The sequence below is a fragment of the Drosophila serrata genome, unplaced genomic scaffold (assembly GCF_035046125.1).
Source record: "Drosophila serrata isolate PLE 108 unplaced genomic scaffold, ASM3504612v1 contig_184, whole genome shotgun sequence".
Lineage (NCBI taxonomy): Eukaryota > Metazoa > Arthropoda > Insecta > Diptera > Drosophilidae > Drosophila > Drosophila serrata.
In genome coordinates, this window is record NW_028257082.1 from 10,306,852 (window position 1) to 10,331,207 (window position 24,356).

Below are 24,356 nucleotides of genomic sequence, written 5' to 3' on the forward strand. Positions count from 1 at the left end.
GAAATCTATCTTTAAGCTGTCAAACCGCCAAGCACGTTATTCAAATTTAAAATGCTTATCCATCGAGGAAGTCCCTAAGACCTAAAAACTTTTTTATTTCAAAAATATTGTTACCCTCCGATTAAAAAGCACACCCACATACGAGAATTATGATTTATTTTCTATGAATATCAGTGATTCAGTGACCGAAAAATACAGAATCTTTGCCGACATCAATATGTTTTATGTTTTCTTGAAATTCAAAATAATATAATGCATATATATGTAGGTACAAATGTTTACAGTTTACTTGTAGATAGGTTTTTTTTGTAATAAAAAAGAATGCAAGTCTGTATCCGTATCACAAAGCAGCGCCAAGGACAAGGACAGATACGAAAGACTGAACAAATTCTAGCCTCTTTATATAATGCCTTTTATGTTTCTTTTTCGCGACCTTACAAAATAAATAACAGCAAAGATAGATAAACGTACAATATATGTTGATTGTGTGGATTCTACGACATGCTTTTTTATATAGATACTGCAAGTGTAAGACACATAGAGAATAAATGTAGTGTGTTCTGTGAGTTTTATTATTTTGGCCTACCAGAGGTGTGATTCCAGGTGCTCTGATTTGTAAGTATATTCTAAAATCATTGAAATCAGGGAACCAGGATTCTCCTATTTACATGTGAATTATGTGCACCATGGGGCCCGCGAGATCCGTACTCTCTCCAGACTAATTGCCCTCGGGCTTTGGCAGATTCGTATCATAGGCTCGTATAATGATAGACTGCGGCACAGCTCCTCCCTCCTCCTGGGAAAATGCATAGCCATCTAGGGAAAAGGAGATTGGTTCAGTTAGAATCATCTGAATTGAAATAACAACAATTATAATGTTCAGTATGTGTGTTTGTGGAAACTGTAATGTGTGATTGTTGTTCCTGTTCTTTTCCCAGTGTGTGTGTGTGTGCTCGCTCTGGCGATTCCCTGATCCCGATCCTTCTAGGTTCCTACCACTATTATATATTCCGACGATTCCTGGAACACTATGTGGTACTCACGCGATAGTTCTAGCTCCGTTTCGACTCTCGTGTTGGCACGACGGGTAAAGACACTGCGTAGCAGCCGGGCCGTTTCCGTTAATCTGTTGGGTTAATTTTTGAGCGGGGCGGATATGGTTTTAGTAAAGAGGGTTTCAATTTCGCTTTTGGGCTTATTATATTAGTCGGGGAATTCATTCGTTTTTCTTTCCATTTTGAATTGTTAGCACTTTACACAATACGAGTACAGGTAACACAGCCAGAGGTCAATCCGAATACTACGGAAGGAAGCTGTCTGTTGTTGTTGTTGTTGGGGGGTCGGGACATAGGGGGAGCATACATATGTACGAATAAATTCAAATTAGGATGAGCAACGAGGTGTAGACCAAATTGAAAGGGGCATGCAGAATATATAGTATGGAATAAATGGAGAGAGAGAGCCTACATCATACTGTAAAGATTGGCAAATAAAACGAATACGAGATGCGGTTCTTACAACGAATTTTTGACGCTACATACAAAAAGTTAAATCATAAGTCCGTACGAATATATATATAAAGTGTTCAAGGTTCTTCCCTTTGTCTAACCCTATTAAAACCCCAATAACCCCGCTAAAGTAACCCTGTGACAATGGTGACATAGTGGACGTGGTTGTGGGTGTGGTGTGGTGTGGTGTACTGGTATGGTTTATATGATTTTTGCAGCTTCTATGATATTACTTACACCGAATTATCGATCCCAAGGCATACATGGTACTGCGCTCACCGAAATTTAACGCAGAAAACAACGGTGTTCAGAGAAATTTCAAAGAAACATTTTTTTCAGAATTTTGCTGTTGACTCTTGACTTTTTATTAAATTATATATTGATTAGTTATTTGTTGGGTGTGTTATTTTGGGTACTGCGAGTTGGTTTTAAGTGTTTGGGTGTTGGGGTGTGTGATTGGTTAAGTCGCATTGTTTGGTGTCCATTAATACGTAATACAAAAAATAAATAATAACATACATCGAACATAAGTGCAGAGCGGATCGGATCGGATCAGATCAGATTAGCAGCCATAGTTAGTATTAGATATATCATTGGCCGATTTAAAATTGCATGCGAGCTGTGGTGGACGGTGCGGGATACATATATATTCAAAAACTGATACATACATATCATCGGGGTAAGTACCATCATCACATTCCATTAACGTTGGGATGAATATGTATATCGGTTGGTTAAGGATACTAAACATTCGTGACTGGGAACATGACCCCCTGAGGGGGCTTCGTTAACTCTCTTTTACAACCTGACAAGTCTCTTTAAAGTTTAATGTAGTTAAGGTACAATCATAATAGTTTGTGTATATATAGTAATATGTAAATGAACGCAGCTGCGTTGGGAATGATATGCATTCCCTGATTATTGGCCTATCCTACCGTGTCTATCCTAAAGCTCTGGCTCCTTAGACACTATCACAGTTGGCAAATAGAAGTTGTAGGCAATGTATAAATAGTTCGCTTCTCTAACGCTTAAGCATAAATATATATACACACATGGATCTAGGTCTGCTCTTGGCGATATGATTTCAACAGTTCTTAGGAGCTACTCGATGATGCGCTGGCAAAGCGGGCAATAGTCTCCCGCTCCACATGCTCATTACAATACAATATACATAATGCTCACTTATTAGATATCAGAGACTACACACTAAGGAAAAATATTTCGATTTGACTTGGCCTTCGCTCACATATGGAGAGTGGCCTGGGTGGGCGATGAGGCCCTCCTGACCGTCGAGAATCGGTTCTCTACGGCAGACAACATACCGGCCCGCCACTTCTGACGCTGTCTTGTCCGCTGCTGCTCCTCTGTGTCCATTTCCAGCTCCAGGTTCACCACCCGTAGAGTTGTTTCCTCCGTGGCAACAGGCAACAGGTGCTTGGCTTTCTTGCAGAGCTGACGCGAACTGATCAGAGTCTTCTTGGATGTAATTACCTTGCCGCAGGCGAATCCGTAACCAGAATCACTAATGGCGTGCGGGCGGAGATGATGTATGGATTTATGGTAGGTTTGGGTGGATGCATGTATGGATGGATGGTTAGGGATTCAGAGGGCCATCATAGCCATCAAGGATTGATGCGGGATAGAGGAAGACAGAGAGATTACATTTTAGGGATATCAGTTCATAAAGATACTTGCGCAGTGGTGATGCGAATCGAACATTGAATAAGAGTCCATAGTAATGTTTATATATCTGATTCTGATTGATGTTGGCTTTGTCTTAACTCAATAAAATTGTGTTTGTTTGCTTTTTTTAGATTGAATGACAACAGCTAAGGAAAGTACCTTCACTTACAGCCAATTGAGTTTCAAATTTTAATTTTAATTGCATTCAAAATTGCTCAACGAGGTCTACAAAATGCGTATCAAACACTAATAGTAAATACATTAAGGTCTAGAGTACAATTTCAAATTGTAGTTTAACAATGGCTATGGCTCTAGCTAAGTGTGCGTATATATATCAGTTTCTATATGTTTCAGAACAAGAAAGAGTGTTTCACAGCAACAACTTATCATAGGTTTAAAACTAGAAATATTTACACGCTTATCCGCTAGGTTTCATTGTTTAATACTTATATATATGTAGTCTGTATCCCTATTCTTGGGTTAACATTTGGTGTTCCGTTCTTATCTTGGAATAAGCTAAGGGTTCGAGCAATTTTCGGTGGCCAATATTCAAATGGGAGACACTAACATACATTGAACAAACACAATTCGAGGAGGATGTGGCAGTGCAATTACGGAATGAACTGAAACAGGATTAAGTTAATGCTTATGTATGTAAAGTAGATGACCCAAAACAAACGCTAGATATAAATAACAACTAAGGTGAAGGTTCTAGTGGTGCAACTACTACAAGAAGCAGGATACTGTGTTCAGGCACATATGTTCAATCAGCCTTGGTTGGGGTTCGGTTTTAGGGTATCGGGTTTCGGGTTGGTAGAAGCAAAAACCTCATAATAACAAGAGGAATAATGCCAGGGATATCTGTGTTTGATATATATCTCTACTTTATGCTATTGGCATTATTTATCTTGTTATTTCAAGACCTTTGGTAGAAGTATCTTAGGGCTCTACATAGTTAAGATTTTAGCAAATGCGCAACAATTCAAATTGAAAGTATAGTTTGGATTTGTTGTTTTTTTTTTCTTGGACAAACAAAACTAAATACTTATGGAGGTATGTATGTATGAGGCCGACCAGAGGCCCGAGGGATTAAGCGTGGTATTTTGGCTTTAGTTTCCGATACTTACGAAGATCGAGGCTCATTCATCACTTCGGAGATGTCGCTGCGTCGGATCTCCGTCTCGCGTACAGCCTCCGTAAGTGTCTTGAACACCGTGTTGTGAATCCTACCAAAGGATATCAGAATAGATTATAGTTTTCATATCCATTTCTATTCCCCTGGTTTACTTACAGTTTACAGATCACATCCACCAACAGCGTGGTGATGGGCACTAGCAGCAGGCCGAAGTAAAAGAGCGGCGTCGACAACAGCTGGATGTCCATGCCGCGGAAATTACTGGCAATTTTAAACGTCGGCCACACATGGCTGTAGACCAGGAGGAAGGTGAACCAGAGCACTATGGATCCCCAGATAGCCAAGTGCGTCAGCCAGGTCCACGAGTTGGTGATGAGACCAGCCTTCAGGCACACCGTAACGACCACATACTGCAAATATATATCAAAAAGTAAAGATTATACAACCCAGAAGCTTGGGACACATTCAACAGCCTCACCGTGTACACGAGATTGCCCAACAACAGGTAGTCGCTAGTCTTGCCGTCGTTCCAGATCACCTCGCTCGTATAGGCAGCCATTGGTATCCAGAAGAGAAACGCCGAGTGCAGCAGGGCATTGAATATCCAAATCCAGAAAACCTTAACATTAAAGAGCTTGGCGTTCTGTGAGGTCTTGTACAGCATTGGATAGCGTATCATCGTCTCCGCCGTGCAGAACTTCTCGAACAGACCCATCGCAAACGGCGGCATGGCCGTGAAGATCACGTTGTACAGACCGATGGTCCAGCGCTCAAAGAGGATCTGGCCCGACCAGCCCGAATAGACGGCGAACCACAGCTCAATCACATACAGACACACGTTCTTGTAGAAGCTGTACAGAATAAGCTTGGAGATCCTCGCGTAGTTCCAAGCACCGTGCACCAACAGTAAGCGCTGCAGATACCGGAACTGGGCAATGGAGTAATCCGAGGCGCATGCCGCCTGTAGACCTTCCACTCCCGAAATGCCAATGCCCACATTTGCCTTCTGAATCATGGCCACATCGTTGGCACCATCACCAATGGCTAAGGTTACGGCTTTGGTGCTCTGCGTGACCATCTCGACCACCTCGGCCTTTTGCATCGGCGAGACGCGGCAGCAGACGACCACACGACAGAGGAGGCACAGATCCTGGAAATCGTTGCGCAAATCGCAGCTCAAAGCGTACTTCAAAGTGGTGCCATCGATGACCAGAGCCACGTTGGCATCCTTGGCCGTCGAGCTCTTAAACTCTCCATAATGTCGATGTATTACTTCGCGGGTGGCCTGCGAAATAAGAGCTTACTAGAATATGTTTAAAAGAGAACAACTTCTTTTTACTCACATCTAAACTCTCCTCGTTGAGGATTAAGATATCCATGGAGTGACTGATGAGGCGGCAGGAGTAGCCAATGTTGATGGCCGTCTCCTGCTTGTCGCCAGTGAGTACCCAGATGTAAATGCCGGCGTCAAGGAGCGCGGCAATTGTCTCCGGCACACCGTCCTGCAGTCGATCCTCAATGGCTGTGGCGCCTAGCAGACGCAGATTGATCTCAATCAGATTGGCAGCATCTTCCAGTTTGCTCTCCCGATTCTGCAGCGAAGTCGCAGCCCTGTGATAGGTCTCGCGCCATTCCTGATACACATCCGCCCGGATGTCGGTTACCGCCAGGCAGAGCGTTCTCAAGCCATCCGACGCGAACTCCTCGAGGTGGCGCAGAGTCTCCTCCCGGAACGCCTGGCCCTGTGGAGCCAATCGCTCGTATATCACCGTATCGGCTCCTTTGCAGAACAGCTTGATCTTGCCCTCCGGTGTGCGCACAATCAGCGACATTCGCTTGCGTGTCGAGGTAAACTCGAGGACATTTAGGACCTCGTACCTTTTGCGCACTCCGAGCGCATTGATCTCCACGTACTCGGGCGTACGGGTATCGAAGATGTAGCCAAACTTATGGGCGCCCTCGACCAGAGCCCGCTCATCCGGACTGGCGGCATGGTAGATGATGGTACCGTTGTCCCTTCGCTCAGGGATCACCGTGTGGCACACAGACAGCAGAATCAAAAACTCCTCGATCACGCCGGCCGTTTGGTGACGACTCAGGATGTTCTGTACCAGCTGAGATTGCTCTGGCGTGTTCTCCGGAGAGTAAGATATGCCGGCAATGGAGCATTTCTTGAACTCCATCACATTTTGGGTGAGTGTGCCCGTCTTGTCCGAGAATATGTACTTTACCATGCCAAGTTCCTCGTTCAGGTTCGAGGTTCTGGCCATGGCCGGTGTGTTCGACTCCTCGTGGTACATCTCAATGTCATAGTTGATGAATATGGCCTGCAGGAAACGCACCAGCTCGAGGGTGACTTGGAGCGAAATGGGTATAAGGTTGTTGTACAGAATGAAGAAGGTCAGCAGGTTATAGCCAAGGCTCAGGCTTTTAAAGTCCACGAGGCCCAGGTACCAGTCCGTCACCGAGTGCTCTCGGGTCCAGAACAGATTGCATAGGCCACTGGTGATACACAGCGAGATGAGGATCATAAACAGCATCAGAATCTGTGTATTGGTCAGCTTGTCCACGGTGGAGCGCTTTAGAGGCGCCGAGGTAGAGTTCTTCATCAGCTTTGTCTCCTGCCCAGAGTAGACAACGACACCAAATATCCATGCCGTGTTCCGGAGCATGGCGCCGCGCTGCAGCACCTGATCGTTGCCCAAGGGAACGGTTCTGGAAAAAGAAATTGGGTATTACACTTCAGTATGTATAAGCATTTAATGTTAACATATAAATATGCTCGATTTTCGGGTCAGAAAACCGATATAGATTGATCTTTTCTACCAGCACAGCATTCTCTATCCTCTAGAAAATCCATTTCTGTGATATATGCCTCATAAATTAAAGATCTAATATGCTTAAAGTCAGATAAAGCATTTCTATAATAAAACACACAAAAATATTGTAATTTCTGGGCTACGTAGATGTTGCAACACATGTTCCTCACTTGCTATTTATACACAGAATTACTCACTGTTTGCCGTTCTCCTTGAGCACCCCATTGAATTCGTATAAATGCCGGTTGGGCAGCTCGCACTCGATCCTGCCCTCTAAACGCATCAGATCCTTCGTCTCCAGCAGACTAGCGGTGGCTGACACTCCCTGTCGGATCTTGAGGTTCGTCTCACCATCCAGATTGGCCGTCTCGATGAAACACATGGCCTGCGGCTCACTGCGAATCGAATTGTCAATGGGTTAATAAACTATAATTGGGGTTAACTAGTATATACGCTGCTCACCTAGACGAGAGAATAATCAGATCGGCAGGGAAAAAGGAATTGATGGTGACCTTTATGATATCCCCCACGGTTAGCTCTGACCAGCGGACTGTGGTCCAAGTGCCACTATCTAGCCGCTCGATCATCCTGTGATTGATCTCATTATCCGCCCGGTGTCGTTTCTAGAGAAGAAATAAATTAAATTAATCAATCAGACTGCAAACAAGTAAACAATAATTATACTCACAATATCCTCGATTATCTCCTTAATGGCGCTCACCGACAGGATGAACATGAGCGGAACAAGCGTGGTGTAACGACCCGTGGGCGATACATCCGGGATTTGCTGCAGTATGGCAATCAGGAGGAAAAAGCAGTTGGAATAGCGCCGGAACTGCTCGAACAGAAAGGCGGGCAGAAAGCTAATGATACTAAAAATGGAAATTGATGGTTAGTCCCCTTATCTATCAATTAGGTCAGCGACTTATCACTGAATTGATATACTCACCTATATTTTGCCGTCGTAATGCGATTATTGCAGTACTTAGTGGTCTGTGGCGCATTTAGGTTTATGATACGCCTCTCCCCATCGTCTGCATCGTAGCCGGCCGATGAGGTGAAGTCCTCATCATCTGCAAAGTTACAAAAGTATATGCATTTTAGTGTTAGATATTAAATATTAGATGCCATTAATATATGATTAGTGGCAATAAGCTACCGAATTACAGGTAATCTCAAACTTTAACCAACAATGTTTCAATTAACTTGATATTTATTCATGGCTAATGGTGATTGGCCAACGAATTTATATAGAGAGTGCTATACTATTAACGATACAAATCGGTAGCAGTAAATTAAAGGATACTTTAATGATAAAAACTATATATTCTGGGCAAGCGATGATATTTTAAACGCAAATTATTTGTCCGTCAGTTGTGGTAAGTTATTATCCAAAAATTCGGGCGTCCATCGGATCTCCCATTCGTTTAAGAAGAAATTGCAGGCACGGGGATTCCCCAAGGCATATTTTCGGGCAAATCGATTGCAATTGAATCCACCCCGACCCTCATTCTCGCCCGCGGGTATGTAGGGCTCATCAAAGTCCAGCTCTAGGATCTGTTGGTAGGCGAGGAAAACGACCCGATGAATATTTGGACCCTCCGCATGCCGCCGATTGTCATAGCCCACTATCGTCTGGCCCAAAACCACATCGCAGCCCCGAAAGTTGCCCACCAGCCACAGTAGCCACTCGCTATCCGGCGACACATCCAGATCGACCATCATCAGCGTATGGAACTTCTCCGGATTGGCAATGAAACGTATGATTGGTTCGGTGACCACCTCATCGATCACGATTTTTGCGCCCGGAACAACTATGAGGTCACAGGGATACAGGACATTGATCAACTTCGATGGCATGCAGGGAAGAAGACGGGGAACGATGTGGTGCTTCTTCAGCTCCTCGATCAGCATTTCCACCGGATCTTCCGTCGGGCAGGTTACCAACATGATTTATAGTTAATTTTTTCAATTTTGAATCAAAAATTGGAAAACAAAAAATAAATAGAAATAGGAGTCGCTGAGCCCCCATAGCCTGCTGGGTAGGAAAATGGTTCTCTGAGAAACTTACGACTCCAACGTATTCGAAGCGCCTTGTAGACATTCCGAAAGTCCATATTGGTTCGCCGAAAGAGACCGGGACACCGGAACCGCCGGATTCGATCACCAGATGGTGCCGCTATCATCGACTCTACCGTATCCTCGTCCTCTTCCTCGTCCTCCTCCACCGCCGCTTCCTCGGGCCCAGGTAACTCGTCGGATCCAGAGTCGCAGTCGCCAACTGGCACGAAAGCGATGCTCTCGCCGGCAGTCTCCTCCTGCTGATTCCGTTTGGGAAACCCCAGGATGGAGGCCAGGTCAGTGAAGTGAATCAGCCACAAGTGGGCGTGACGGTTCCAAGCAGGAGTGGTATATATGTGTAAATATATAAGAGAATCTCAGCGCCTGCGCTACCCAGATTCAATCAGTGCGTCGTATAAGAAAACACACATTTTCCATCCCGAGGTATTTCGGGGGATTCTGTGGCATGCACAACATTTGCATATACACACAGTCAGGCAGAGGGATGTCCTTAGGATTAATCCAAGTGAGTTCTTCAAGTTTTCTTTTGGGTGCAATGTGTTACTCTTCCGGTTCCGTCACCTGGCAACGTGTCTCTAGTTCACACCGTTTCAGGTATCGATTTGTCGCAATTCAATGACTTGGCTATAGCACGTGATTTGTAAGTTAATTTATAAGGATTTATGAGGATTTCCCCTTCAAGAAGTGAGGGTTCTTTTAAGAAGTTGTTGTATCTATGGTTGTCCAAGCTCCTCGCTTGATATATATTAAAGAATATAGCACAGATGTCGGAGCCAAGTTCACGGACGAACAACACTTTTCACTGCGTGCGCTCTCCTGAGCTCCGATACTACGACTGAGCTGAATTTTCAACGTGCTCGAGAACACCAGAACCCAGTAAGGACACACAACACACACACCGGAGGGATGGATGGGATGGAGGTAACCCCTTTTACGCTCAGGTCGGAGGAGTCCTCCAAAGCTGCGTAGTGCACTCCGCAGGGAGCTTATAAAGCTTACGAGATATCAGCAAATCGAAAACAATGCGTACCACCCAAGGGGGTGGCGGGGCGGAGAGAGGGAGAGAGAAAATTGTGAATGCAGGAGCAAAGGTAAAAGCAAAAAGCGAAAGCGAAAGCTGTTAGCACAACAAAAAGCAAGAAAATGTGGAAAACAAAGAGCGACAAAATAAGCGCCTGCGCCTTAGAAGAAAAGCTTTCTATAGAGAGAGAAAGAAAGTGTTCTCTCGACTATAAAGATACCCTCATTAAGTGAGAATATAAGATACGTTATTAAGAAATAAATATTATCTTGCTTATTATGGCGGAAATTAGTATACGAAATATTGTTATATATTATGTCTACACTTTGGTGTATAGAAATCACGTTTTATGGCAGTCATAAGATAAGATAAATATTTCAACAGAATTTTTAAATTGCAAATAAAATTATATTGACTTTTAAAGCTATTTAAAAGTCTATTCCTATACAACTTATAAAATCACAAGAAACATACATATGAAATACAAGAATAGAGTCTAAAACATACATATAAAGATTTATCTTGACTTTTGCAAAACAAAAAAGTCATGAAATTCACAAAATAAACCTATTTCATAAGTCATGATAAGTCTGGGGTATATTTTTATCATTTGTCCAGAAAGGGTATAAAAACATTGCTCAGATTCCGTTTCCATGTCAATAAAATTATGTGAAATGGAAATAAATGTATAAAAATATAAATAAATAATCTTAACCAAGCATTAATACCTATCAAATATCTGTAGAAACATTTTAAAGCTGATTTTAATAGGATTCAACATACTAAGTAATTATATTTTAATTACAAAGATCTCTTGAAAGGTAGAAATGTATATAAGCGCAGCTCAGAATCCTTCAGTTTATTTATAATTATGATAGCACTCAACGTGCTGTCTAAATTAATTTCAAAAGAAATCGAAATGAAATTTTGATAGTTGTTTTTTGAAAATCAGTTTTAAATTTTTAACAATGTAACCCCTTATAAAATTTGCAAAAAATAGTTAAAAATTTTTTTCCACCAAACATGCCTAGATCGATTAGGCTTTTGATGCTGATTCGTTCAACGCCTTATAAGCTTCTGACTAACATTATAATACTCTTTTTAGTTTAGTTAAGTTAATATAAAAGCTATGCACCTTTCTTTTTTCTCCTTCGCACTCTGTTGAGTATAGACTTTATGGAGAGCATACTGCTCTCATTTACGTTTCCTGTCAGTCGTTGGTGTTGAATTCCGCCATCCGTTACGGTGGCACCAATGGTCACGCTCCTGGATGGACCCTCTGTGTCCTCTCTACGCCCATCATTGGCCTGTTGTCTGTCCTCACCGCCGGCCAGACCTCCTTCCGATCGCGTGGGTCCTGTGGTGGCCCTGCGGCGCATCACCTGGCTTCTCACCTGCCGGAAACCGTTGACAACCCAAGCCTGCAGGCTAGGCCACAGGCTCCTCGCGTCGAAGGCGGCTCGGTTGGCGGTGGGATTGTGACTCTGCTCCTGGCCATGTCCGTTTCGTCCATTCTGGGCGTGATTGTGGCCACCGCTCCGGGCTCCATTGCCAGTCTCGTTCTTGCCGGAGTCCGCCATGCTAACATGGCTCTACGACTCGCATTCACCTTCCGGATCTTATCTATTTCGACACAATTCAATTAATGGTTTCGGTGGAGGGACCGAAGAGAGTTTTTGCAAGCGCGGTATGGTGTTGCACTTAGGATTTTGCGTTGAAATGTCATTTTGATTGATTGTCAGTTGTAATTATTGTTTCTTTTGTTTGATTTTCAAATGCCTGCTGGGTTGGAACACCAAGAAAAGAAATGTAGAGACAGTCCCTAAACAATTACTTCTATAGTTTATTTAAGGTTTGGATAGTTTTAAGAATGAAGTCGAATGTTCAAGCTTAGTTTTAAGGCCGAAATTAAGCTCCTGGCATAAATAATTCTCTCAGATTTCAGCTTGTTTGTATATATTCAGAGAGTATTATAGAAACAAAGAGTATACATTAAACAAAGGAACTGTATACAAATACCAGATGGTTACTGAACTGAATGAATACTGTATATGTTAAGTATAAAGTAAGTAAAAAAACGAATACATTGCAAGTTAAATAATTTAAATTATACTTGTTTTTGTCACAGTCTATTTCCCTTTGACCGATATTGATTTACTGTCCAGTTGATTGGATAATTTAAACTGCAAAAGGAAAGTGCAGGTCGTGGTGCATTGTCAGTCAGGTCAAAGCAGGCATTATCTTACATTATCCCTCAAATCTGTTCAGATTGCTTAGCTGCGCTCTGTATGTAATTTACTGTGTGGATTAATTAAGCGATTCCTGGGAGACCTGACTCGTGCCGGCTTTGCCGGGTAAACACCATAAAGGAATTACCATACATACATATGTTGTTGTCAGGGGGAGTGGAAATTGGAGATACTATATATTACAGCGAACATCGACCTCGGAAATCGGAAGCTAACGAAGCGTCTTTTTGGCCTGTCTACGCGTTCTCTCTCTCTCTTGCTGGCCAAGTGAAATATTCTATTTGCGTGCACTGTACGTGTTTTCCGTGTTTTCCGGCCATAACTATGTATGGTCACCCGGAGCAACAACAAAAACAATAAACTGAAACCCGAACCAAAGAGAAGGGAACCAAAATTATGGCACCCGCAGAGTCATTAAAAACGTCATCAGGGATTCGATTGCCAAGGGATTTCCCCACGTGTGTGAGGGGATTCGAAATCCTGAATGGGCTCCAAGTGCAGCCAAGGTGTCGCTGAAGTTTATCGATTGCTCCAGTTTCTTGCCTTGCATTCTTTTGAACATTTCTAAGCACCTACAATCAATTCCCAATGTCCTTGAGTACGAACAACACACACACAGATGGAACATACAATTACACCTGGACTTGGAAAATCGAAAAAATTATATACTCGATTCTTGGTAAATTAGCCTTTAATATTTATAGCCAAAGGTTCTTCTGCCCATAATTGCAGCCATATCAAAAGGAGGCCTTAACGAGTAATCACTTGAAGTGGCAACCTGGAATCGTTTATCTTTACTTTGTTATTTCCTTTTTTTTTTGGAGTCTCTGACGTAAATCAACAGACAGCAAGATCCGTTCAAGTAGCAAGATATATATCCAAATATATATTCGAAACATATGGTTTTACAAATGTATATTCGCGACGCTATTAAAGTTTATTCAGCCAGCCGCGATGGCAGCTAAAAATACCAGCATAGACATAGAAATAAGTATTTTGGATTCATTCCAAGCGAAATTTACTTATTTCTGTGGATTTCATATAAATTCCAACGGAATGCCGCCCAAAGGGAGCGTGTACTGTAGGTGGGGGACCAATCATCACTGTAACCAAAACAGAACTAATTATATAGCTGCTCGGTCTCGTAATTACCACTGCCCTGAGATCTTAAATTAAACATTTTTGGGCTGCTCTTGAATACTAAAAGCGACAGAAAATACAATAAAAAGTTCACCTTTTAACACTTGAATGGAAATGAGTTGGAAATGTTTTTTAGCTCCAGTCAATGCTGGTGTTAATTACGCGACAAACGAGAGCCACAGTACTCACTTATCTTCGAGATACTCTGTTGTGGCAATAGCAAAAGGTAAACAGATACGTATACTGTATCCATGAGATACACACACTCGCTGTGTCACCACGTTCCCAGAAGGGGTGAGGTCAGATCCTCGAGACGCCAATCCAAACATACACACAAAGACGTACCACAGACAATTGTGAATTCGAATCGATGATGATGGGAGGGAAATTATTGGCAATCGACCAAGATTACTGAGTAGTAGTAGTCGGCCCCTTCCCCCACCCCAGCGATGTCATCGTTTGTTTGGCGTTCCCTGGAAAACCGCCTCCTAATGCGGGGTAAATATGCACTAATGGCCGGCTAGGTTACTCAGAAAAGCCCTTATGTAAGTCGCATTTATTCCCACCTGCAAGAAAAGTGGGGAAAAGTGCAGGCGGCGTGACGAATATGTCAAGTCACTTGTTTTAATTCTTTTTGCGTATTTTTAAACCCAAAAACATGTTTGTTTGTTTGTTTGCTTATTTGTCTTTTGCTTCTGCCATTAAAAATAATTAATTTGCGTTTGGCAAATGAAAGCAAAAGTGATGAAAATTAATAAGAGAAACAACTTTCTATAGCGATGAGCGGATGATCTTTTTGGCATCAGCTGGGTATTAACTATATGTATACCCAAATATATAATATGTATAGTGGGTAGTGGTGTCACAACGATGACGAATGGAACTGAGGAGGACTGAGTCAGTGAGACGAGTTTACCTTCGAGTCGTTGGATAGACGGATTCCTGCCAGCACACTGATATAATGACATGACGCCCGGCACTAAACGATTCCTACTAACCGATCTCAACGGCCGCCCCCGCGATCTATGCGAACCGAATGCAATTTACCAGTAAATTAGTTCACACATGCAATGTGCAATGGCACTAAGAGTAGTGCCCGATAAAAGGGTAAAGAGCTGAAAAGAGCTTCGTCAACGATGGCTAAAGAAAACTGGTCTGAGCAGCATTAAACAACAATTACAACAATTGCATTTTGCCATTGCAAAGCAAAACAAAAATAATAAAAAACAAAAGACAACAAAAGAGAGGGGATCGTATCGTCGGTTGCGAGAGGCAAGAGTATGAGAAAATCAACTTTCCAAAGCCATTGAATGAATGACAACAAAAGTCCGCCTTTTACATAGAGAAAAAGTCGCACCGAAAATTGCTGCTGGCATTTAAATACAATAATGAACGTTTGTCACTCCTAAAAATAATATATATATATTTTTATCCAATCAAAATCTTATATTTTTGTGTGCACTCGAAAGAAATTATAAATTGTGTACATGTAAACAGGTTTTTTGCAATGTATCTGAGGAATAAGATTTGTATCTGCTAAAGGAAAGGAAAAGTTATAGAATTATCCCTTTAATTCATAACTATTACTATTTACTCTGCATAAAAGTAGAGTTTTTCCAACTCATTCTCGTAAATAATGAGATAGTATTTCCCCTAACATCTTATCTACAGATTTCTCTAAGAAATATCTCTTATGTTTATTTTTCTCCGTGTCTGTACATATTGTACATTTGATTATACAGCTGCTACTCTTCATTGGTCACATAGCACAGCATAGCATATGAAAATCAAACGATAAATTGACGCCGCGACACTTATATGTATTTTCGGTGCTGTGGTGGTTGTCCATGCAACAAATGTCCCACCTAACATAGAACCCACATATAACTCGGATAATTACATTTGACCTTTCGCGGCGGCTTAGCTTATTCAAATTCGTTTATTCAAATTCATTCACTAGTCACTGTTTTGGGTCCGAAAACGATTCACGTTTCGGTTGACTGTGTTGATGCATCACTGAGATCACCGAAATGTTGCTCGTAAGCGTTGTACTTTTTGGATTAACAATATATCCAGTATTTGTATTTACTTTAGCCAGTAATAAATCGCGTTAGCTGAACACGTCGACCTCGTTAACCGGTTCAAAATGCGTCCAACCGCTGGCACGACTTTTTGCTCGGCGATTCGGAAAGCGACTGAACAACTCAACAACTGAACGGCGTGCTGAGAGCGGCGAGCAAGCAACCTGGCATCAAGTGTTTGCGTTTTGTGGGGGGGCGATGGCGGCGTTGTATTTTGATTTTTGTATTAGCGTTTGGACGCGAGCAGCCGCAAAAGAAATCAATTTTTGGCCAGCAAGAGGGCCCTTTATAATGGTTCGTTATTCATTCACCATTTACATGCACGCCATCCAAAACGGTAATTAGTTATCAGACATCTAGATTCTGTCACAACTTGAAGGCAACGTGTCAGCTTGACAAATGACGATTAAAGAGGGATGAAAGGACACACCAAGCCCCATTATTATCATCCTTGCGCATCATTACGCACAATGAAATTAAAAAATAAAAAAAACTATTTTGGCCCATGAGGGGATCGAACCCGCGACCTTCGCGTTATTAGCACGACGCTCTAACCAACTGAGCTAATGGGCCTTGTTGACTTCCATGGTCCAAAATCAAACGAATATTTCAGCAAGGCAAGGAATGTGTTCTGAAAGAATTTTATTATTATCTAATAAATTCTAAATGAAAAAATAATATAATAAATTAAACAAACAAAAAATTAAAATAAAAAAAAAACAAAAAAATTTGTCAGAAGTGGGATTCGAACCCACGCCCTCAGAGAGGACCAGAACGCTCACACACTTTCGTTCAGAAAGCAAGATTTTGCATCTTGAGTCTGGCGCCTTAGACCGCTCGGCCATCCTGACATATGCCGATTGACTGTCAGAAACGCAAGTTGTGTGCGCGTGTACAGCCAGTATAACACCATAGAACAGTTCTGTCGCTGGTATAACAATTTTTATTTCACTTAACAGAGCACTGTAAAATGACAATGTTAAATGGCAATGTTAGGTCTTTCCTTGGCTCTACTACGCCTTTTGGCAAACATTGTCCACATGGCCTATTAGCTCAGCTGGTTAGAGCGTCGTGCTAATAACGCGAAGGTCGCGGGTTCGATCCCCTCATGGGCCAAAAAATAACTTTTTTTTCGTTTTTTATTTTTTCTATGCACTTTGGAAATTAAAAAGTTGACATAGGTTTGATGAGCGTATGTCCCGCAAAGTTATATATTAAACCCAGATAAGCTATGGCCAATAAGGCCATCGCCCAATTATGGAGTCCTGCTAATGTTATCTCATGCCGTGCAGGTTGGAAACGGACTCCAAGTGCGATGCGATGATGTCACGAGAAGCGGACACAAGGATGATCTAACGTAGTCTATTTCTTGCAAGGCAGCTAAGTGAAATGTCAATTCAATTTGCCATCAAGGATGATTGAATTACCCGTCCTCCGCCTCCAAACCCCACCACAAGCGCAGCGCGTGTGGGGTATCTTAATTCGCCACGGCAATCAAGCTAAACGGTTTATTGGGCGATCTTATCGGCGCAACGAGTTGAAAATGCTTTTAGACAATACAACAATCCGGGGCAAATCCTAATTTATTACTTTTGTTAGTGAAGAAGGGTGGGACTTAGGTGCAGGGTATTTCAAGTGTCAGGATGGCCGAGCGGTCTAAGGCGCCAGACTCAAGATGTGAAATCTTGCTTTCCGAACGAAAGTGTATGAGCGTTCTGGTCCTCTCTGAGGGCGTGGGTTCGAATCCCACTTCTGACAAAATTTTTTTTTGTATATAATTACGATAAGGGGTCGGAATGAATTAAAATAAGTTATTTTTTTTAGGTTAAACTTGAAAATAGACATTTTAAAATTATTTACTAGACTTTGTGTGTGGGTATAATATATACTTTTAGATAGTGAAATATCTCAACATTTTAATTTTCTATTCTTTATTGTAAATAAATAATTGTAGGGTATTATAATTTTAGTCAGAACCTTATAACTTGGGAAGGAGGCTTTTCCGACCCTATAAATCATATATATTCTTGAACAGCCGAGAGTATCTAGCCATCTTTGAACAAAAAAAATATATATATATACATATATATGTATATATCACCAATATTTTTAAAATTTTATAAGGGGTTACATCGTAATGTAAAATTCAGTATGCAGATTTGTTAACCCAATAAAAACTGATATAAAAAATCCGAATTAAAATTAATGCCTTTTTGGCAGAGTTATGAGTTTTTGAACTTTGATTTGTCGGACAAAATTGTCATATAAAAATATAAATATAATAGATATTAAAAACTATTCAAAAAATCCGAATATTTGAAGCTTAGTTATGATTGAAATCAGATTCGATCTCATAATTCAATTGCAAACTGCAATGGTATATAAACTTCAGCTTTGAAATGTTAGTTTCCTTTCTTGTTGAACAAAAAAAAAACATTTGATCAAAGTAACCTTTAAAAAATAAATCTTATGTTAGTTCCTTATCATTAACATTCATTCATCAAAAGGCAGTTCCGAAACCACAGTTAAAATATTTTTCTACCAAATATTAAAGCACCATGTTTTCAAAAACGCTCTCAGGTTTAACCCTACAAAACATGGTCGAGTCAGGAAAAGCTCAAGTAGCTGAAGCCAATAAGCCCAAGAAGCGTGTAAGATTCTATCCGGTGATAGAGTACATCTCCTACGACGAACTGGAGACGACATCCGTTGAGCTACTGCAACTTGGTGAGTAGAGAAGATATTGCCTCCATATCGTCCCTATTGATTGATGGACAATTTTACAGATGTGGCGCCTGGAGAAGAAGGCAGACGCTTGTCTTACAGAAAACAAGGTCAATATTTGGCAAAGGGGCAACCATAAAAACACACACCACGAACAGAAACCATCGGCGGAAGTTGTTAACTGAACGTGACACTTTTAACCTAATTGGAGAGTAAACTGCTGGCCATGTCCTGCGTTAAAACTTTGGCAGTTTAATGCATTTTCCATGTACTACTACTACTACCAACGCTATTATCCAGCCAATATCTACCTTTTTACCTCTTTACCTTGTTATACATAGTGGAATTTTTGCATTAAAAAAGAGCATCAACCCCTCTGCACCTGGTGACGACTCAATCGGCCTTCAATTCAGTACGAAACACGTAAATGAGTTAGCAGTTTACAAAGACGATATATATGAATGGGTTAACATTATTGGGGCGGAAGGAGTAATCTGCATTTGAAATATTTACAATTGGTAAGGCCCAATGCAGAGCGGAGAGAATGAAAGGAATATGGCCCTATTGAGACGTCAAAACACACTCGTGGTTTTGATAAGACTACAAGCTCTGCAACTGACCTATGTCAAAGAGTTGGCGGGGCGGGCAAACAAATCAATAGCGCCGGCTGTGCAATTAAATGCAGTCATAACCCTGCCAGCACCTGAAGACACTTGCCGGATGATGTGGATGGTCGCTGGGCAATCAGCCATTGGTATCTCCTTGATATATGACCGCGTCATTTGACTCGGTTATCCGCTCGGGCAATGCCCAGTGCGACAATGCTAATCGCAGTTCTCCGACTATAAAAGGCCCTCGGTGGCCATTAGTTAGCCATCCAGAAACGTAGAGCGTTACACACAGAAATGTTCCTCCAGATTGTGACTACGTTAGCCCTATTCCTGGCCATCGCAAATGGCGCAGCGATACCCTCAGGACTAGAGCAACAGTCCACGCCGGATGGCAGGATAGTGGGTGGCACAGCGACATCGATTGAGGATCATCCATGGCAGGTTTCAGTGCAAAAGTCAGGAGGACACTCTTGCGGTGGCTCCATCATCAGCAACAACATCATTGTGACCGCCGCCCATTGCCTGCAGCCCCCAGTCACCGCTTCCATTCTCAAAATTAGAGCCGGGTCGAACAAGCGAACCTATGGCGGCGTTTTGATCGAAGTGGCTGCTTTCAAGGTGCACGAGGGTTACAACTCTGTGACAAAAGTCAACGACATTGGAGTGCTGCGGCTCAAGACGAAGCTGACCTTTGGTTCCACCATCAAGGCCATCACTATGGCCACTGCCACTCCTGCCCATGGTTCCGCAGCCAGCATTACTGGCTGGGGAAAAACCTCCCACGGCGGCAGTTCCTCCTCGGAGCTGCTCTTTATCGACACCAAGATCGTGGGGCGCTCGCAGTGCAGCAGTTCCACCTACGGATATGGATCTTCCATACGGGAGACAATGATCTGTGCGGCGGCAGCCAATAAGGATGCCTGCCAGGGCGATTCCGGTGGTCCTCTAGTATCTGGAGGCCAACTCGTGGGCGTTGTCTCCTGGGGAGAACAATGCGCCCTTGCCAGGTATCCTGGTGTCTTTGCCAACGTGGCCGAGCTGCGCGATTGGGTGCTGCAGGCCCAGAAGACCGTCTAGCTTAAGTCAAGTGCAAAAGCAATAAAAAGCAACTCATAGTCGTAAATGCAGCTGGCATGGCTTTCGTTTCCTTTGCTACTTCCGCTCATTTGACTGCTCAGCAGCAGAAGCAGCAGCAGCAGCAGTGACTTGTGAATCCATTCCCCAATGCCACATGTGCGGCAGCAGGACGACGTGCCCTTCCTGTGGGCCACGCCACTCGTACATGCAATCTGGGTCAGTCCGCAGGGGTTGCCTGGCTGACGGACGGGTGGGGCCTCAAAAGCAGGCGGGGATTTGGGACGGGACAATGGTGTAAGCCTGTTTCAGCGGCATTTACATACTCAACGCTCAGTACAGTCGTGTGACATATCTGTGACATGGCTGTAAAGGACTTACCAAATCAGACACACTCATTTAATTGTAGAATTTTGAATTACGAGGAATATATTCATGTCCCAGAGTTAAAGTAAAGTCTGTTTGGGTAAATTCCATTGAGTAAAGTAGATTACGATTCTAAACTTGAACTTTAGCCAACTATAAACCAATCAGCTACATTATCCTTTCGTTGCTACGATGGAATTGATGGTTTTACAGCATTATTAAATCAACAGCTTTTGTTATCACCTAGATAATCACAACCCTCAAGACAAAGAGTCTAGTTAAAGTTAGAAATAAACCCTAACTACGTAATTTACACATCTGTTTCATTTCAAAACATGATAGAAACCACTATAAAATTAAGTTGGTAAACCAGACTTGACCAAAAATAATATTATTTAAAAGATGTAAACCATCTTTGGCCAAATGTTTAATCATTCTTGTAACAATAAAACCATATGAATTGTGCAAATAAATGGGCAAAAGAAACCTTCCAAACACATAGATTTAACTTTAGAAAACCTTTCCCCTTAAAGTCATATTCCTCTTATCTTGTTTAAGCCAAAAACTCTTCAAAATTCAACTAACAAATGTTTGTTTATTAAATCTAAATAAGTGTGGCCTTTAAACAAAAACGGAAAGTTTGTAAACAGAGTACTCAAATCTCCGGGAGGCATTGGGCACTGCCAACCGCACCCTCGCTCCACCAGTGTTCAGACTACGGGACGCCAATTGTATTGATCCGAAATGAATGAGACGAAGCGACATAGCGAGACGATGCCCAGGGTGATGAGATGGTGACTAGCCTACGGAATGCCTAGCATTCTTGGGCGTCCAGATGCTCAACACACTCACCTTCGTATTCCGCCCGCTTCCTGCGTAGAAAAGAGGCGGTCATTTGCAGGCCCCTTTGGGCCAGCACAGAAACTCGACTCCGGCCACTCTGTCGGGATAGAATGGAGCCCTTGGAATCCTTGCGGTTGCCCGACCTTCGGTTAGAGGAGAGTGTGCCAGCCACGGAGGTGGACACAGAGGCGGCTGGCTGCTGACCGGATGTTGGGGTCACTGGCGTATTGGGCGTGTCCGAGTCGATGAAGCCCAGGTTGCTGTTGGCACTGTTCAGGTGGATGCTGGATTGATCCGCGCGCCCGCAAAGCGTGACGCTGCCGCCACTATGGACACTTTGCGATACGGAGGCGGCCAATTGCTCATCCAGGCCATCTGAGACCCTGGGCGTGAGGTGCTCCAGGGACTCAAAGTCCCGATTGATGGCCGGTGGCATGGAGTGTCGGAACCAGGAGTCCTGGCGCTGTTGGGCCACACGTTGCTGCCGTCTCCTCTGGCTGGCCGAAGTGCCCGACAAATGCCTCAACCGGCTACCGGAATCGTCTGCAGATCCATTGTCCTGAGAACTACGCAGTTCCAGGCTCTGGCGCTGGTACGGTCCCGACATCTTCTCTTATGAGAGGGCGGGGGGTTCTTGGTTCCTGGGGATTCGCTCCCAAAAAGGCACTTGATCTGGACTCAGCAGGGGATGCAGGCACTCGAAAGGCACATGTGGCGGCTACTAACTCTCGTTTTCTAATCTCGATTCCTTCTCGAGCAGCGGTTATGTAAGGCGCTCGACCTCCAACTCGGCGGTGGGAGTGTGGCTTTTGGGTTCCATTACCGTCTCCGTTCCCATTTCCGCTACCAAATTCACATTCCCAATTCGTGGGCCTTGACTCTGACAGGTGTTGAGAACCGGAACAACTGGCGACGAACCGAACCTAAGGCGGACGACGCCGCCATTAGTGAAACGATTTTAAAGCTACTCCACCCGGCTGCGACGGAATATCAAAAATTCATTGCAATTCTGACATTTAGGGGCAATGGTAATGCTATTTGCTTGTCACGCATATGCAGCCGGAGACAGGAGGGCTTATGGCACGCTTTCGATGTCGCAGATATCTATATTTATATATAAATAAATATATATTTTCAAGTGCCTTACTCCGGTGGCAATCTATCAAACATAAATCCAATGAGCCAAAGCCCCATCAGAGTTACCAGTGACAATCTGAATAATTAAAGTGTCTTTTAAAGCGGAGGGCAGGAAACCTTCAGATTATCGAGCTGCATTCGCGACTGCAGCGCTAAATTGAGTATTTACACCTCTCCAATTACTACGCTTGTACGCCGTAATTGCAAAAAGGCTAAAGCTAAAGTGGGAAGAGGCTATTGGGCCGTACGACGAGTTTCGCCACTTTCAACGATTTCCCACGGTTAGTGGCCGGAGCCCGAAAAAAAAACCAAAAAACAAACACGTCCAAACCGAACCGAAGTCAAAAGCCAACTGCGGATCCTTTACGAAATAAGGGACAACACAGCCGCCTGCTCGTCTTTCCTTCGGTCCACGAAAAGCCGAGCCCTCGACCGAAGTTTTGCTTCTAGCTGTAGTTATAGCTTGGTAAAGTGTAATGGAGGAAGCTCTGCTCCCCGAAAACTTTTCAAAAATATATGTGTCGCTGCTCAGGAGAATACACGCGCGTATGTGGGCCAGGCACTAAATAAACTACGAGATAAATTGGGTAGCTATGAGCAAGCGATTGCTTATATTTTACATTTGTCGGCCCACCGAAGTATGCAACATTGTTTGGCCTTTGCTGTCAGTTAACTCAAATTGCGTTTGGGCGGGGCGAGTCATCGCGGCCCATTAGCTCAGTTGGTTAGAGCGTCGTGCTAATAACGCGAAGGTCGCGGGTTCGATCCCCTCATGGGCCAAGTCTAATTTTTTTCTAGGAACTATTTCTCTTAGTTTGAATTTAGAAACAGTGAGACAGCTAGGGAAACTAATCTTATCACTTTATTGGGGTCAGCCGAGATTCATTAACTCTTTGTTCTATTTTTGTCAGGGAATGTAAGTTTTTCGAAGGTGCTTTTAACTGATTTTTGAACGGGGTTTTACAGTGTATGCTCATAAGAATATGTAAATATTTAAGTTCTAAGCAATCCAATCAATTGGTTGTATGCAAATTTGTTTAAAGTTCTAATATCTTTTTTACCCACACGTTATTTTCTTATATTGTTAAATGTAATGTTGGTCTAAAAGAATCTAATAAAGTTATTTTGAAAAACTTTTTATATATAATTTGACATAAAAGGGTTATAAGACAAGAACAGCCCTGGAGTTCCAGCCATGTGAACTAATGTGTGGACAACAACAACAATGTATAGGGACTTAAATAGTACGTTACTCACAAGTATTTAGCAGACCCGGTCCGGGGAACTCGCTGCTGCGGCGATACGAGAGCCGTAAGCGTGATGATATGGAGGGCATTGGCATAACTTCCAAGTTAACATCAACTGGTGACCAAACATCCGAGACAAGTCGCAATGGGAAGAGAACAAGAAAGGGGCGGCCGCCGGCTTTTGTTTGGCTTCACTGCTTGGTGAACTTCCGTGGAAATCAGCTCATTTATGCCAGCAAACATAAGTACACTCACTACACTTTCTACGCACAACAATACACCTCCCACACAGAACTGCTGCCAAGTTGATTCTATTTAAGCGCAGTGAATAATTGCACGAGTGTGCGGAATATTGATAAGGGAGTAAACAAAGCCGCGACTGTGGCGATAAGTGCGCTTACGCCCGAAATATGACCGTTTTGCTCTGTGTACACTAGGAACTTGCATTAATCACTCGAACTACAATGTTAGTACACACAAGTCGCGGCTTGTGCTCTATATTTTCCTTTTATTTTGCGCTTTTTTTATTTGCAGCTGGCACGGTTGCATTCGCCTTGGCGCAGATCTGGCAACGGTGCGAGCTACAGCTGTTTTTTAGTTATCGAAAACCGATACCAGTTATCGAAATTCAAAGAA

General features: G+C 42.9%; 3 protein-coding genes, 1 long non-coding RNA gene and 5 other non-coding genes across 42 annotated transcripts; 5 read left to right on the forward strand and 4 right to left on the reverse strand.

Moving 5' to 3' along the window:
* Positions 1–139: 139 nt before the first annotated feature.
* ATP8A (ATPase phospholipid transporting 8A1) lies at positions 140–24,293 on the reverse strand. Of its 34 annotated transcripts, none has more exons than XR_015270762.1 (13): positions 15,727–15,840; positions 11,384–11,871; positions 8,095–8,218; positions 7,834–8,017; positions 7,608–7,768; positions 7,343–7,540; positions 5,670–7,041; positions 4,805–5,611; positions 4,483–4,736; positions 4,319–4,417; positions 1,044–1,126; positions 587–816; positions 140–520 (listed from the first exon to the last, which is right to left on the reverse strand). XR_015270762.1 is itself a non-coding variant. In XM_086829122.1 (12 exons), exons 2-12 carry the CDS (start codon positions 11,826–11,828, stop codon positions 719–721), a joined length of 3,825 nt encoding a protein of 1,274 aa, XP_086685248.1. In that variant the 5' UTR covers positions 11,829–11,871; positions 15,727–15,840; the 3' UTR covers positions 140–718. The 34 variants fall into 34 exon arrangements, 18 of the variants coding, with proteins under 18 accessions (XP_086685248.1, XP_086685251.1, XP_086685249.1 ...); XR_015270763.1 differs by lacking the exon at positions 1,044–1,126 and adding an exon at positions 1,746–1,777; XR_015270764.1 differs by lacking the exon at positions 1,044–1,126 and adding an exon at positions 1,746–1,777 and having other exon boundaries at positions 15,538–15,838.
* Positions 8,437–9,207, reverse strand: LOC110180579 (putative odorant-binding protein A5). Its single transcript, XM_020948274.2, has one exon. It carries the CDS (start codon positions 9,093–9,095, stop codon positions 8,505–8,507), a length of 591 nt encoding a protein of 196 aa, XP_020803933.1. The 5' UTR covers positions 9,096–9,207; the 3' UTR covers positions 8,437–8,504.
* On the reverse strand, positions 16,218–16,291 carry TRNAI-AAU (transfer RNA isoleucine (anticodon AAU)). The gene has a single exon. It is a non-coding gene; the product is annotated as a tRNA-Ile (tRNA).
* TRNAL-CAA (transfer RNA leucine (anticodon CAA)) lies at positions 16,449–16,569 on the reverse strand. Its single transcript has 2 exons — positions 16,532–16,569; positions 16,449–16,493 (listed from the first exon to the last, which is right to left on the reverse strand). It is a non-coding gene; the product is annotated as a tRNA-Leu (tRNA).
* TRNAI-AAU (transfer RNA isoleucine (anticodon AAU)) lies at positions 16,761–16,834 on the forward strand. Its single transcript has one exon. It is a non-coding gene; the product is annotated as a tRNA-Ile (tRNA).
* TRNAL-CAA (transfer RNA leucine (anticodon CAA)) lies at positions 17,356–17,476 on the forward strand. Its single transcript has 2 exons — positions 17,356–17,393; positions 17,432–17,476. It is a non-coding gene; the product is annotated as a tRNA-Leu (tRNA).
* On the forward strand, positions 18,162–18,836 carry LOC147644440 (uncharacterized). The gene is made up of 2 exons (XR_015270771.1): positions 18,162–18,445; positions 18,505–18,836. It is a non-coding gene; the product is annotated as an uncharacterized LOC147644440 (long non-coding RNA).
* Ser8 (serine protease 8) lies at positions 18,829–20,176 on the forward strand. Its single transcript, XM_020948267.2, has one exon. It carries the CDS (start codon positions 19,348–19,350, stop codon positions 20,128–20,130), a length of 783 nt encoding a protein of 260 aa, XP_020803926.2. The 5' UTR covers positions 18,829–19,347; the 3' UTR covers positions 20,131–20,176.
* TRNAI-AAU (transfer RNA isoleucine (anticodon AAU)) lies at positions 23,180–23,253 on the forward strand. The gene has a single exon. It is a non-coding gene; the product is annotated as a tRNA-Ile (tRNA).
* Positions 24,294–24,356: the final 63 nt, after the last annotated feature.